General features: G+C 48.1%; 1 protein-coding gene across 3 annotated transcripts in view; it reads right to left on the reverse strand.

Moving 5' to 3' along the window:
- LOC138580212 (alpha-2-macroglobulin-like protein 1) overlaps positions 1-15,421 on the reverse strand; it is a 328,254-nt gene extending 312,833 nt beyond the window's left edge. For 2 of the 3 annotated variants that reach the window (XM_069650566.1, XM_069650565.1), the window contains exon 1: positions 4,036-4,263. In XM_069650566.1, the coding sequence (XP_069506667.1) occupies positions 4,036-4,139 (104 nt within the window). In that variant the 5' untranslated portion in view covers positions 4,140-4,263. Of the gene's footprint in view, positions 1-4,035; positions 4,264-15,277 lie in introns of those variants that run through there. The other variant, XM_069650567.1, reaches the window with a different exon arrangement.
- Positions 15,422-15,666: the final 245 nt, after the last annotated feature.

Raw genomic sequence — 15,666 nt, forward strand, 5'->3', positions numbered from 1 at the left:
GAGGGATAGAGAGGGGGAGGCCAGTAGAGATCAAGACATCAAGTGTGTGACCTGCAGAGTGTGTTGGGCCAGAGGGGAGGATAGAGAGAGCGAGGGAGTCGCAGAGGTCGCGAAAAAGCAATGAAGAGAGACAGGGAGAATCGAGGTGGATTTTAAGGTCACCAAGGAAGTGGAGTTGAGTGGTAGTGGCCTGAAGGGAGGAGGTGAGGCCAGCCCAATCGGAGAGGAAAGAGGTGATTTGACCAGGGGGCCTGTATAGAGTAGCAACAGTAAGAGAGTGGCTAGGCAAGAGAGAGCCTGCATACAAGGCATTCGAAAGAGGAGTAGGTCTGTGTGGGAATGATAGTGGCAGGAATCCACTCAGGAACAATCAGGGCTACACTGCCTCCACGCCAGGTGGATCTCGGTGCGGAGTGGATCTTGTAGCCATCAGGGAGGAGAGTATCAAAGCTTGTGACAGAGCTAGCCGTGAACCATGTCTCAGTAAGACTGAGTACAGGTCAAGCTCTTCCAAGAGGTGGCAGATGTCAGAAGAGTGTTTGACAGCAGAGCTGGAGTTGAGAGTGGCAAGATGAAGAAGGTTGTCAGCCTTATAGACCTTCCGGGGAGGGGTACAAATCAGAGGTAAGCACTGAGGAGGAGTGGAGGTAGCCTGAAGTGGGGCAGAGAAGGAGGGAGGAGTGGGCAAGGTAGCCAAGGAATAAGAGGAGGGGACAGCTGCAGATAAAAGGAAGTTGATGAGGTGAGGGACCTCCTATCGAAGAGGATGAGATTGGCCTGAGGACCTTGGACCATGACAGTGCCATTTAGGTAGACATTGAGGATGACTCTGGAGTAGTCAAAGGAAACCATGAGGACTTCCCACTGAGTGCCACCATCAATGGGAGAGGAGGAGACAGGACAGAGCACAGAGATCATATGTGGGGTCCATAGATCCGGCAAAGGAATGACAAAGGATGTCGGTGAGGGTCTGTCTGGAAGAGGCGCTGGAATAGGTGTCAGCGATAGAGAGACCTCGGTTGGAGGCCAGGATATCCTTTTTAAACTTCTTCTTTCCAGATTTAGTGAGAAGGGAAGGATAGTTGATTGAGAAGCAATTGGAATAGATGGGAGAAACAGAAAGCGCCATGAGAGGGAAGAGATAGGAGGTAGAGGGAGGAGTAAGCAAGTACAGCGGTATGGAACAGTCACTGGGCTAGTGGATTACAATCAGTGGGAAAAGTTAAATGTAAAACGCACCCAAGTTTGATTTTCAATTCAATTGCAAAATACACCCAAGTTTGATTTTTGAATTCAGGCGTGCAACGTCATTGAGCTGACCGGGCTGAACCTCCCCACCCCCCCAAAAAAAATGTTAGCTGAGGGCTGGGCCTTCCATGCCCTTTAACAGTTCAAAGGATCAGGAACATGCTTCTGGGTGCATTTTATGGTTCTTCCGAGGCAAATCTACTATCTGCTCGGGTCGGATGACCAAGCACTGCCCGTTTCCCCGAGTCACAGCCCCCCTGAGACACACAGGCTGCGTCCCTGGCTCTACAGCCAGTGCCGTAATAAACTCGACCAAACGTTTCTTTTGTTATCAGCAGCATAGCCTTTCATATGCATGATGAAGAATTTACAATAGAAAGACCACCAGTCCCCTTGCGAATCTGTGACAGTTAAATAAATAAATAAAGCACCCTTTGAAAATGTGTTCATACCCATAAGGTCTAATATGCTAAAAAATAAAGTTTGCTTTGATGTCCTTAGTTGAATGTCCTTAACACCATAGTTAACATGCTGGAGGTATGTGGCGAATCTCCAGACCTAAGTGAGTTCATTACACGACTTCTTTTATTGTGTGTCTAAAAGCGCTGAAAATAAAGTGGGTAAATAGATCATTTGCCTTTTGCACTTTAGTTTTCCATTCAGGATCTGCAAAATAAAGGTGCACTGATATTATTTTGGCCTAACATGCTGCTATAGGGATTTACATGTTGTCACGATGCCTTACTATGCAATTTGTTCTATTTTGCAAGTAAGCTCTATAGGAGAGTATTATTGTAGGTCTTGACACCCAAAACTTAAATATTTGGTAAGTAGGTGGTTGTGCCCAACTTGCAGAGTAAGCTAAAATCCCTGCATCGCTGTTCTGCGTAAGTGTGTGATCCTGGGCAAATAATGTAATCTCACCCTGACTTCAACTACAAAAATGGTTGTGCTTACAAGTGATTACGTTTACACCCTTACAATAGGACAGTTTTAGTAAGTGTAGGGACACATTGGTGTACCCTGGTGCTCCTCTGCTAGTGGCTCCAATACTGTCACATAGAACTGCACTCGTGCTGCACTGACCCTCCCCAGTCTCGTAACACTTGATTTGACAGGCAGACATGGGGCCAGATTCACAGAAGCATTTTATGATGGCACAATCCCATAGGAACACTTTCTGTGAATCAAACTGTCAGTCTCACCAGCCAGTCAGTGCACCAGAGATTCTATTGTAGCTGACTAACTGTGGTAGAACCGACATTACATTTTCTCCCCCGTTGCCCACGGCCACTGAAGTTGCTTGGGCTGTCCAGAGTACTGCCCCACACTCTGCAATGTCCTGTTATGCTGTGATATTGAGTCTTTCATTCCACACTATCTGCCATTTTCACACTTTCTAGGACCTTCGTGATCTGAAGAAGTGGGTGTTTTTAGACTGAAAGGAGAGAGTTAACTGACTGTAACATTGAAGCTGCACTAGAATAGTCTCATTACAATGAGTAAAGAAGTTAGATGCCCCTACGCAAGCATGTTTGGCACTCCTCCACCGTCTCTGAAGTTAGCGCCTCTCCCAACATCGGAAGGGTTAGACCCTGCATACATTTTAGCCTAGGCAGAGCTGGTCATTGGGCCGGCTCTCGGCGGATCCGAGATCCGGCACCAGATGTGGAGCCGGATCTCGGGATCCGGCCAGAGTCGGCCCCCAAGCCCATGAAACGCGCTGAAAATAAAAAAAGGAAAAAATGGCGCCCGCGACGACAGCATTGCCTTTTACCACAGCTTTGTCACTGGTCTGTAATGCACAATGTTCGCTACATGTAAAACTCATTCCTGTCAGTTGTACGTGTAGCGAGCATTGTGCATTACACACCTGTGCCAAAGCCGGTGGTAAAAAGCAATTCTGCCGTCCCGGGTGCTTTTTTTTTTGTATTCCAGCATTGCTGGATTTCCACTACGAGCCCCGCCCCTCTAGACCACGACCCCTCGCCCCCCAACTCCTCCCCCCTTGTGTTGTGGGATCCCCCACCACATTTTTCCCCCATTTCCACCACTGAGCCTAGGTGTACCGTTGGATGTGCGCCCTTGCATTTTGTTAGCCATAGAGGTGAGTGAAACATTTCCCAAAACTGGCAGTGTTAAAGTTTACTGTGTTTGTGCAGAAATGTTTGCTTGAACAAATGCAGTAAAACTGTAAAGCTGCTCCTTTCGAGAAAGACTTCCATGGCCTCTCTGCATGCTGCGCTTTAAAATATACCATTTGATAATTGGTCCTCACACTAGACCATGGGGGGGCGGGGCAGGGTAGAACAGTGGGGGCGTAGCCTCCCAGTTTGCCGTGCCAAATTTCTGAAGTGACCCCTCCCATAACCACTTAGACCCCCCACACCCGCGAAATTTAGGTTTCGTTGCGCCCCTGACTTAATTGGTGCGTGTTTGCTCGCGTGCCCCAAAATCAGAATAAACATGTTCATTCCATCACCTGAAAAGTTCCCCAGCCGTTGCAAATTAGAGCATTAACACTGAATGTGCAATTCTTGCCCATGCATGCGTTAACGCGTTTGGCGGGGCACTGATTTGAGTCACAGACGGTCTCGTGTCCCCAAGAGACAGAATCACGTCTGCAATTCTGCACACTTTGGGGGAGGGGGGCTCTGCCTCTTCACTAACTCGTAAGGTCCATAAATTAAGCTTTCCACGGACACATTAGCGCTTTCCTAATTCTCTCCGTATGCCCAAGTTTCGGAAAGCATAGCCCCATCTCTCCCCGCCCCCACATCTACTTACGGTGTAAGTGCTGATGCGGAAGCAGAGTGGAGGAGCAGGGCGCAGGTAAGCCATCCCAGAGCCCACATTCTGGCGGCTGGGAGCCAGAAGTCCACAGAATCCATCCACGGCTTCCCTGGAGGAGATGAGCCGGCGAGTAGCTCTGCTCCTGGGCTTTAATAGGCTCCCAGAGGGGAGCGCGCGAGAGAGAGCGAGTGTCCACACTGACGGGAACTGGGTGAGGAGGAAGCAGGCATGCGGGAAATATGCACACACACACACCCCACCCGCCACTGTACAGCTATGACGCGCTGACTAGCCGGGACACGAGGAACTTTGCCATTTGCAGTGCAGGGTTTGCACAATACTTTTCAGGGCTTGGCTTCGGAAGAAGGGGATAATTTGGAAACGTGTCGGGTTGTAAACATGCAATACCCTGACTGACCGCTAACTGTCACTGCTGCACTGATTTCTGTCTTTTCTTTTCAAGCCCCCTTGCCCCTCTCTTTACAGCCTTCAAGAGTTCTCACAATGAGGCATTGGCATCCCAAGGAAAGGGGCAAAGGGGGCAATAGCCTCCCGCCCCTATTTGCTCCTTTGCCCCCCCCGCCCCCCTGTGGTGGCCTGCCCACCCTCTGGCAAATATCTCTTTCCAGGTCTGAAAGATGCCCCTTCGCCCAGCCTCATTCTGGCTCTGTGTTTGCTTAGCTTGTGCTCCTTCTTCTGGGCTGAAAGGAATACCACAGGAATCAATGGGCCATGGATATCACTGGGGTGGGGCCATCAAGATTAAAAGCAGACTCCCTGCATGATGGCCACACTATTGTTTTCCAAATGTACACCTTACACTTTCATGGAAAAAATCTATCTATATTCAAACTGAAACGTGCTTTCTAAGCTTACATTTCCGAGTTTTCTTTAAAATGTGTTTTTTTGTCGAACTGCCACACAAATACCCTATCATTTTTGTGGCCCTCGCTTTCTGTTTTATCACAGGATACATTTCTAAAGATGCTAATTGCTTTTTAAACTGCTTAATCACAAATACATATTTTATTGTGCTGACAGCAGTTATTAGGAAATGAAACTGTGGGTTTATGGATGCAAACTTTTGATTTTTTCTATAGGGGCAGAAATTCCCCCACTCTGAATATAAGCAAGTGGCCAGCTCAACCCACTCCATGGACAAACACATTTTATAGCACTTTTTTTGTACTGATTTGCCAAAAGTCATAAGATTTGCAGCCTGTTTTAAATATATAACATCTCAGCAATAGTCACTCAATCTGCTGAGCTACCCTGGTAGCATTCTACGGTAGGGCGTGTCTATGGATCCCTTAATCTGCTAAAAATCAATGCATTTACAACAACGTAGTTCATGTACATGAATTAACATTCAAATGGAGCAGGGTGCTTCTTAATCCGCGCGCGGGTTCTTGTGTGCATGAGCAGGAACCAGGAAGTGCTCTTTGCTTCCTGGTTCCTGTTTGTGCTATGTTGGAGCTGGAGCTCTGGGAGGACAGCTTAGGACCAGGGCAGAAGGTAAGTTCATTTAAATATGTGTATGTACGCATGTCTGCTTGTGTTATGTGTAATGAGTGAGTGTATGATGATGGGTGCACGTTTGGATGAGCATGAGCAAGCACATGCTGTGTGTGAATGTGTGGGCAGGTGTGTTTCTGCTGCGGAGCTGATTTTGGCAGGTTGAGACCCACCGTTTAAAATCAGCTCCCCTGTGCGAGGCACTATGGACGTAGGGGGTACCTATGGCATTTTTTTTACTGGGCATCTATGATGTATACATACCATGCCTGCTCCTTGGGCCCCCCAGCACCTTTGCATGCAAACATAATCACATTCTTTGCCTGCAAAGCGATGGGAGGCTCAGGGGGCAGGCATAGCATATTTTACTGGGCATCTATAATAAAGCAAGCAGGATAACTGTTATCACATGGCTAGAATGGCATTTTGGTGCAGCCAGTCTAGCCATTTCTTAATGCAGTATGCAATTTTGTTTTGGACATCTTTGATAAATCACGTTTGATAATTGTTATTATGTAGCTAGACTGCCATTTTGGTGCGTCTAGTTTAGCCATGTTTTACTGTGGCATGATATTTTGCATTGGGCATCTTTGATAAAGCAAGCATGATCAATGTTATTATGTAGCGAGGCTGGCATTTTGGTGCAACCAGTCCAGTCATTTCTTACTGTGCATGACATTTTGTATTGGGTATCTTTGATAAAGTAAGCACGTTAAGCGTTCTTGGGTGGCTAGACTGGCATTTTGGTGCAGTGAGTTTAGACATGTTTTCATACTGTGCCATGGCATTTGTAATGGTAAAGTCAACTAGAGTATGTTCTGATATGGGGATACTGCCATATATTGGCAGAACAAGCATGGACATGTTTTCTTATGGTGCCATTATCAGCATTATGCACAAAGCAAATCTGAGTATGTTCTAATATGTGAATTCTGGCATATATTGGTACAGCCAGCATGGAAATATATGGGCACAGCCAGGGTGAACATGTTTTTATACTGGCATATATTGTTGGAAAGACATCATGAAAATGTGTTGGGGAAATGCTCCTGTGCACTGTTGGTGACTTGCATCTACTGGATTTTTTCATGAGTTACCCTACAAAACCCAATTGCAGATAGTTTGACTTGTACCCAATTTGTCAATACAAGTGTGACGTACAATCCACTATTAATCTAAGCCATTATTTAAAAAATGCTCTCAGGGCTCCCCAACCCCAACCCTTCTGGATTGGTTCGGACCTCTTCGCTACTCACTGTTACTCTGGCATATTTGGGGGAAAATATTTACACCCCTCCAATGAAAAAATTCACCAGCTAACAGTGGGATGCACAGGCAGAAACTGAAAACTGTAAAGAATTATATGCGAGCAAAGTGAGACTCCTGCAAACAAATACCAAAGACCCAAGGGAGCCTTTACTTGCCGCCTTTATCGGATATTTCATGTGTTAAACAGACTGTCCTTAACTCACATTTGAAATTGAGGTATGAGTGATATCTCTTCTGGTAAATGGAATCTTTTTGAATGGCTATTGCTTAATGCTGAGCTGGAAGTGATGTCTCCTCTGCTAAGTACAACCTCAAACTACACATTAGTAGACGTGCTGGCAGTGATGTGTGCTGAGCTGGAAGCGATGCCTCCTCTGCTAAATACCACCTCAAACTACACATTATTAGATGTGCTCGGAGGGGTGTGTGCTGAGCTGGAAGCGATGCCTCCTCTGCTAAGTACCACCTCAAACTACACATTAGTCGTGCTGGAAGTGATGTGTGCTGAGCTGGAAGCGATGCCTCCTCTGCTAAGTATAACCTCAAACTACACATTATTAGACGTGCTGAGATGTGTGCTGAGCTGGAAGCGATGCCTCCTCTGCTAAGTACCATCTCAAAGTACACATTAGTAGACATGCTGTGAGTGATGTGTGCTGAGCTGGAAGTGATGCCTCCTCTGCTAAGTACCACCTCAAACTATTCATTAGTAGACATGCTGGGAGTGATGTGTGCTGAGCTGGAAGCGACGCCTCCTCTCCAAAGTACCACCTCAAACTGCACATTAGTAGACGTGCTGGGAGTGATGTGTGCTGAGCTGGAAGCGATGCCTCCTCTGCTAAGTACCACCTCACACTACACATTATTAGACGTGCTGGGAGGGATGTGCGCTGAGCTGGAAGCGATACCTCCTCTGCTGAGTACCACCTCAAACTGCGCATTAGTAGACGTGCTGGGAGGGATGTGCGCTGAACTGGAAGCGATGCCTCCGCTGAACTGGAAGCGATGCCTCCTCTGCTAAGTACAACCTCAAACTACACATTAGTAGACGTGCTGGCAGTGATGTGTGCTGAGCTGGAAGCGATGCCTCCTCTGCTAAATACCACCTCAAACTACACATTATTAGATGTGCTCGGAGGGGTGTGTGCTGAGCTGGAAGCGATGCCTCCTCTGCTAAGTACCACCTCAAACTACACATTAGTCGTGCTGGAAGTGATGTGTGCTGAGCTGGAAGCGATGCCTCCTCTGCTAAGTATAACCTCAAACTACACATTATTAGACGTGCTGAGATGTGTGCTGAGCTGGAAGCGATGCCTCCTCTGCTAAGTACCATCTCAAAGTACACATTAGTAGACATGCTGGGAGTGATGTGTGCTGAGCTGGAAGTGATGCCTCCTCTGCTAAGTACCACCTCAAACTATTCATTAGTAGACATGCTGGGAGTGATGTGTGCTGAGCTGGAAGCGACGCCTCCTCTCCAAAGTACCACCTCAAACTGCGCATTAGTAAACGTGCTGGGAGTGATGTGTGCTGAGCTGGAAGCGATGCCTCCTCTGCTAAGTACCACCTCACACTACACATTATTAGACGTGCTGGGAGGGATGTGCGCTGAGCTGGAAGCGATACCTCCTCTGCTGAGTACCACCTCAAACTGCGCATTAGTAGACGTGCTGGGAGGGATGTGCGCTGAACTGGAAGCGATGCCTCCGCTGAACTGGAAGCGATGCCTCCTCTGCTAAGTACCACCTCAAACTACAGATTAGTAGACGTGCTGGCAGTGATGTGCGCTGAGCGGGAAGTGATGCCTCCTCTGCTAAGTACCACCTCAAACTATGCATTATTAGACGTACTGGGAGGGATGTGTGCTGAGCTGGAAGCGATGCCTCCTCTGCTAAGTATAACCTCAAACTACACATTATTAGACGTGCTGAGATGTGTGCTGAGCTGGAAGCGATGCCTCCTCTGCTAAGTACCATCTCAAAGTACACATTAGTAGACATGCTGGGAGTGATGTGTGCTGAGCTGGAAGTGATGCCTCCTCTGCTAAGTACCACCTCAAACTATTCATTAGTAGACATGCTGGGCGTGATGTGTGCTGAGCTGGAAGCGACGCCTCCTCTCCAAAGTACCACCTCAAACTGCGCATTAGTAGACGTGCTGGGAGTGATGTGTGCTGAGCTGGAAGCGATGCCTCCTCTGCTAAGTACCACCTCACACTACACATTATTAGACGTGCTGGGAGTGATGTGTGCTGAGCTGGAAGCGATGCCTCCTCTGCTAAGTACCATCTCACACTACACATTATTAGACGTGCTGGGAGTGATGTCCACTGAGCGGGAAGCGATGCCTCCTCTGCTAAGTACCACCTCACACTACACATTATTAGACGTGCTGGGAGTAATGTGCGCTGAGCTGGAAGCGATACCTCCTCTGCTAAGTACCACCTCAAACTGCGCATTAGTAGACGTGCTGGGAGGGATGTGCGCTGAACTGGAAGCGATGCCTCCGCTGAACTGGAAGCGATGCCTCCTCTGCTAAGTACCACCTCACACTACACATTATTAGACGTGCTGGGAGTGATGTGCGCTGAGCGGGAAGCGATGCCTCCTCTGCTAAGTACCACCTCACACTACACATTATTAGACGTGCTGGGAGTGATGTCCGCTGAGCGGGAAGCGATGCCTCCTCTGCTAAGTACCACCTCACACTACACATTATTAGACGTGCTGGGAGTGATGTGCGCTGAGCTGGAAGCGATGCCTCCTCTGCTAAGTACCACCTCACACTACACATTATTAGACGTGCTGGGAGTGATGTCCACTGAGCTGGAAGCGATACCTCCTCTGCTAAGTACCACCTCAAACTACACATTAGTCGTGCTGGGAGGGATATGCGCTGAGCTGGAAGCGATGCCTCCGCTGAACTGGAAGCGATGCCTCCTCTGCTAAGTACCACCTCACACTACACATTATTAGACGTGCTGGGAGTGATGTGCGCTGAGCGGGAAGCGATGCCTCCTCTGCTAAGTACCACCTCACACTACACATTATTAGACGTGCTGGGAGTGATGTCCACTGAGCTGGAAGCGATGCCTCCTCTGCTAAGTACCACCTCGAACTATGCATTATTAGACGTACTGGGAGGGATGTGTGCTTCAGTTAGAAGAATGCAGTCTCTTGCTGAGTGCAGAGGGCATTTTTGCAACTGAACATGAGTGCACTTTTTTAGGATGAATATTAACTTGTTGCAAAACTTGTCTTAAACCTGCTCGGAACATGCTTAATGTCACATTTTGTTCACACCAACTGTTTGTATGTGCAAGGTGAGCACCTATGAGTGTGGGGAAAGACCCCCTCCCTTCACCCCCACCACCAAGGAGACTGGAGGAACTTCCAGGGGAAAACATTGCATCCTCTTGTCGGCCATCTCCCCCTCGGACCACCCTCTGTGCCCTCTGCCAAGTGCCAAGCGATGCAATGTTTGCCCAGTGGTGAAGGACGATGACTGCTGCTTTGTCCTTGCTCAATGTTCCCTGGCAGCGTCATGCTACTGGCATCGAGGCGGGGAGGGGGGTGGGGTGAGCAGAGACAGGGGGAGGGGGGAGACGTGCACGGGGTGCCTGGCCTGAGCCCCCGCAGGGCACACGCTTATGCCACTGACTCTGCCTATTCCTAGTTCATGGCTGGTACCCCACACTCCAGCCAGTGGCCCCCTGGTATCTCGCCCACAGATATCTCAACACTGGCTATATGGGCTGAATGGCCCCCCACCGCCTCTAACCTCCCCCCAGTGTAACTCTATTTCCTCCTGTCAGACCCAGCATCTCCCCAGGAATAGCAAGCATTGAAGGCTTAATGACCACCCCTCCTCCCCCGCCCAAAGATCTACAGGCAGAGGAACAACCCACCCCTCCCCCGATGCCTGCTCGGCGGGTGGGCACATGAATAAACAGAAGGTGGGGGGGGGGGGGGTTCGGCGATGGGCTCCGTTCTGGGAACAACTCTCTGTGTGCACTGAGCCATCAGAATATCCAGCACCGCAAATGATGTCAGCCCACTGCTTGAAAATCGTGCAAATGTAGGACGACAACACACAATCTCGATGCAAACACACATCACAAACCTGTTCATGTTTCATCAAATAACAGCAACAATGAAATACTGAGTGGCTGCATAACACACTTGAGCAGCATAGACGGAAGCATTGCACAATAATGTCAGCCTAGCTCAGAGAAGACGAAAGGAGCTAGCTCATAGAAGACAGGGGGAGCTAGCTCATAGAAGACAGGGGAGGGGAGCTAGCTCAAAGCAGACAAAGGGGGCAAGCTGATAGAAGACATGTGGAGCTAGCTCAGAGAAGACAAAAGGAGCTAGCTCATAGAAGACAAAGGGAGCTAGCTCAAAGTAGATAAAGTGAGAAAGCTGATAGAAGACACAGGGAGCTAGCTTAGAGAAGACAAAAGTAGCTAGCTCATAAAAGACGGGGAGCTAGCTCAAAGTAGGCAAAGGGAGAAAGCTGATAGAAGACACGGGCAGCTAGCTCATAGAAGACAAAAGGAGCTAGCTCATAGAAGACAGGGGGAGTAGCTCAAAGTAGACAAAAGGAGCTAGCTCAAAGTAGACAAAGGGAGAAAGCTGATAGAAGACACGGGAAGCTAGCTCAGAGAATACAAAAGTAGCTAGCTCATAAAAGACGGGGAGCTAGCTCAAAGTAGACAAAGGGAGAAAGCTGATAGAAGACACGGGGAGCTAGCTTAGAGAAGACAAAAGTAGCTAGTTCATAAAAGATGGGGAGCTAGCTCAAAGTAGGCAAAGGGAGAAAGCTGATAGAAGACACGGGCAGCTAGCTCATAGAAGACAAAAGGAGCTAGCTCATAGAAGACAGGGGGAGTAGCTCAAAGTAGACAAAAGGAGCTAGCTCAAAGTAGACAAAGGGAGAAAGCTGATAGAAGACACGGGAAGCTAGCTCGGAGAAGACAAAATGAGCTAGCTCAAGGTAGACAAAAGGAGGTAGCTCAAAGTAGACAAAGGGAGAAAGCTGATAGAAGACACGGGAAGCTAGCTCAGAGAAGCCACAAGGAGCTAGCTCATAGAAGACAAAAGAGCTAGCTCATAAAAGACAGGGGGATCTAGCTCAAAGTAGACAAAGGGACAAAGCTGATAGAATACACGGGGAGCTAGCTCATAGAAGACAAAAGGAGCTAGCTCATAGTAGACAAAAGGAGCTAGCTTAAAGTAGACAACGGGAGAAATCTGATAGAAGACACAGGGAGGTAGCTCAGAGAAGACAAAAGGAGCTAGCTCATAGAAGACCAAAGGAGCTAGCTCATAAAAGACGGGGGGATCTAGCTCAACATAGACAAAGGGAGAAAGCTGATAGAAGACACGGAGAGCTAGCTCATAGAAGACAAAAGGAGCTAGCTCATAGTGGACAAAAGGAGCTAGCTCAAAGTAGACAACGGGAGAAAGCTGATGGAAGACACACGGAGTTAGCTCAGAGAAGACAAAAGGAGCTAGCTCAAAGAAGACAAAAGGAGCTAGCTCAACGTAGACAAAGGGAGAACGCTGATAGAAGATACAGAGAGCTAGCTCAGAGAAGACAAAAGGAGCTAGCTCAAAGAAGAGAAAGGGAAAAGCTGATAGAAGACAGAGGGAGCTAGCTTAGAGAAGACAAAGGGAGAACGCTGATAGAAGACAGGGAGAGCTAGCTCAGAGAAGACAAAGGGAGAAAGCTGATAGAAGACTGGGGGAGGTAGCTTAGAGGAGACAGGGGGAGCTAGCACATAGAAGACAAAAGGAGCTAGTTCAAAGTAGACAAAGGGAGAACGCTGATAGAAGACACGGGGAGCTAGCTCAGAGAAGACAAAAGGAGCTAGCTCATAGAAGACAAAAGGAGCTAGCTCATAGAAGACAAAAGGAGCTAGCTCAAAGTAGACAAAGGGAGAACGCTGATATAAGACACAGGGAGCAAGCTCAGGGAAGACAAAAGGAGCTAGCTCATAGAAGACAAAAGGAGCTAGCTGTAAGTAGACACAGGGAGAATGCTGATAGAAGAAGCGGGGAGCTAGCTCAAAGTGGACAAAGGGAGAAAGTTGATAGAACCAGCTAAGAGAACATATAAGGAGCTAGCTAAAACAAGACACAGGCTGAAAGCTCAAGGAAGACTAAGGGAGTTAGATGAAAAAAGAAAAAGAGAGCTGGCTTAAAGAAGACAATAGTCGGAAGCTTAAGGAAGACAAAGGGAGAAAGTTCAAATAGGGCACAAGCAACTAGCTTAGAGAAAACAAAAGGAGCTAGCTGAGGGAAGACAAAGGGAGCTAGCTCATAGAAGACAAAAGGAGCTAGCTCAACCTAGACAAAGGGAGAAAGCTAGGTCAAAAAAGACACAGCGCTACTCCATGGAACTCAAGAGGAGCTAGCTCAATACAGACAAAGAGAGAGAGCCGATAAAACACATGCATAGCTAGCTCAGAGAAGACAAAAGGAGCTAGCTGAAAGAAAAATTGAGAGCTAGCTCAAAGAAGACAAAGGGAGCTAGCTCATAGAATAAAAAGGGAGCTAGCTCAACATAGACAAAGGGAGAAAGCTGATAGAAGACATGGGGAGCGACCTCAGAGAAGACAAAAGGAGCTAGCTCAGAGAAGACAAAAGGAGCTAGCTGAAAGAAGAAAATGAGAGCTAGCCCAAAGAAGATGAAGGGAGGTAGCTCATAGAAGACAAAGGGAGCTAGCTCAACATAGACAAAGGGAGAAAACTGATAGAAGACAATGGGAGCTGGCTCAGGGAAGCCAAAAGGAGCGAAAGACGAATATGGGAGCAGTCCCAAAAAAGACAAAGGGAGCTAGGTAAAGGAAGTCAAAGGGAGAAATATAACATAAAAGGAGCTAGCTGAAACAAGACACCGGCTGAAAGCTCAAGGAAGACTAAGGGCGTTAGATGAAAAAAGAAAAAGAGAGCTGGCTTAATGAAGAAAATAGTGTAAAGCTTAAGGAAGACAAAGGGAGAAAATTCAAAGAAGGCACAAGCAACTAGCTCAGAGAAAACAAAAGGAGCTAGCTGAAGGAAGACAAAAGGGAGAAAGCTAACAAAAGACAAAGGGAGCTAGCTGAAAAAAGACGAAAGGCGTGACCAAGCTCAAAGAAAATGCAAGGAGCCAGCTCATAGAAGCCAACAGCTATCTTGCAGAAGATAAAGAGAGGTCTTTGAAAGGGGGAACAAGGGAGAAAGGTTCAATAAGAGACAGGAAGCAATGGGGGAAAACTGTATAAGATACGGGGTGTAAGGTAAAAAAGTGCCAAGGGAAATTAGAGAAGCCCTGCGCTCAAATAAGGATATACACTCTTGTAAGGCACAGGGGGAAAGCTCAATGCTCCATTAGGAGACACAGGGGGAACGCTCAAGGCTCAATTAGAAGGCACAGGGAGAACGCTCAATGCTCCATTACAAGACACAGGGGGAAAGCTCAATGCTAAAGGAAACTGCTGAAAGGAGTGACAAAGAGACAGCAAAAGAAGCAACACGGATAGAGAGAAAGGAGACAGCTAAAGGAGACTGCTGAAAGGTGTGACAAAGAGACAGCAAAAGAATACACACTGATAGAGAGAAAGGAGACAGATAAAGGAAACTGCTGAAAGGAGTGACAAAGAGACAGCTAGAGCAGACACAAGGAGAGAGCGAAGGGAGACAGCTAAAGGAGACAGCAAAAGGAGAGAAAGACGAAGGAGGTATTGGAAGGAGGCACAGGGAGATAGAGGGGACAGCAAAAGGAGAGAGCTAAAAAGAGTGACAAAGAGACAGTTTAAGGAGTCACAAGGGAAAACTAAGAGAGTGAGAAAGCGACAGCTAATGGAGACACACACACAGAGCTCACAGGAGTGACAAAGAGACAGTTTAGAAGACAAAAGAAGAGAGCTCAAAGAAGTATCACTGAGGAAGCTAAAGGGGACAGGAGGAGGGAGCTCAAAAGAGTGACTCAGAGACAGCTAAATGGTGTACAAGGAAGGAGTTGAAAGGAGTGACAAAGCGCCATCTTAGAAGACACAAGGAGAGAACAAAAATGAGTCACACAGAGACAGCTAAGGGAGGCAGTGGGAGAGAGCTGACAGATGTGACAGAGAGATGAAAGATGTGACAGAGAGACAGCTAAGGAAGGCACCGGGAGAGAGTTGGAAGAGGTAATAGAGAGACAGCTAAAGGAAGCACCGGTAGAGAGTTGAAAGGCGTGACAGAGAGACAGCTAAGGGAGGCACTGGGAGAGAGTTGACAGAGAGACAGCTAAAGGAAGCACTAGGAGAGAGTTGGAAGAGGTAACAGAGAAACAGTTAACAGAGGCACCGGGAGAGAGTTGAAAGGCGTGACAGAGAGAGACAGCTAAGGGAGGCACCGAGAGAGTTGAAAGAGGTGACGGGTAGACAGCTAAGGGAGGCACCGGGAGAGGCAAAGGGGACGCTCACAGATTTGCGCTGGATCCCACGGCCAGGAGTTGGAGCAGAAGACACGGCAGGAGGACCAGGACCCGCGCCATCTTGGCGTCAGGGAAAGGGGGGAAATGGACTGAGCCGTGCTGGCCCACAGCCTGCCCAGATATACTGCCTGGCCTCCCACACTATCACTCCCAGATGCAAACGCTAGGGCAGCCCTGAGCTCTGGGGCAAACAGAGGGGCAGGCGGGGGTGGTGGTCAAATATTGACAAGCATCTGGATTGGCCGGCACCAAGGCTCTCCAGGGTCCTAGCCTAGAGGGCGATTGCACAACAGTCAACACGGGCTTGCTGCCCCTCTGACCGCTCTGGCAGAGGGCGAGAGGGGGTTGCAAGGAAGGAGAGAGGTTTCGAAAGCGGGG

This window comes from Ambystoma mexicanum, chromosome 3p (assembly GCF_040938575.1).
Source record: "Ambystoma mexicanum isolate Mex_15411 chromosome 3p, UKY_AmexF1_1, whole genome shotgun sequence".
Taxonomy (NCBI): domain Eukaryota; kingdom Metazoa; phylum Chordata; class Amphibia; order Caudata; family Ambystomatidae; genus Ambystoma; species Ambystoma mexicanum.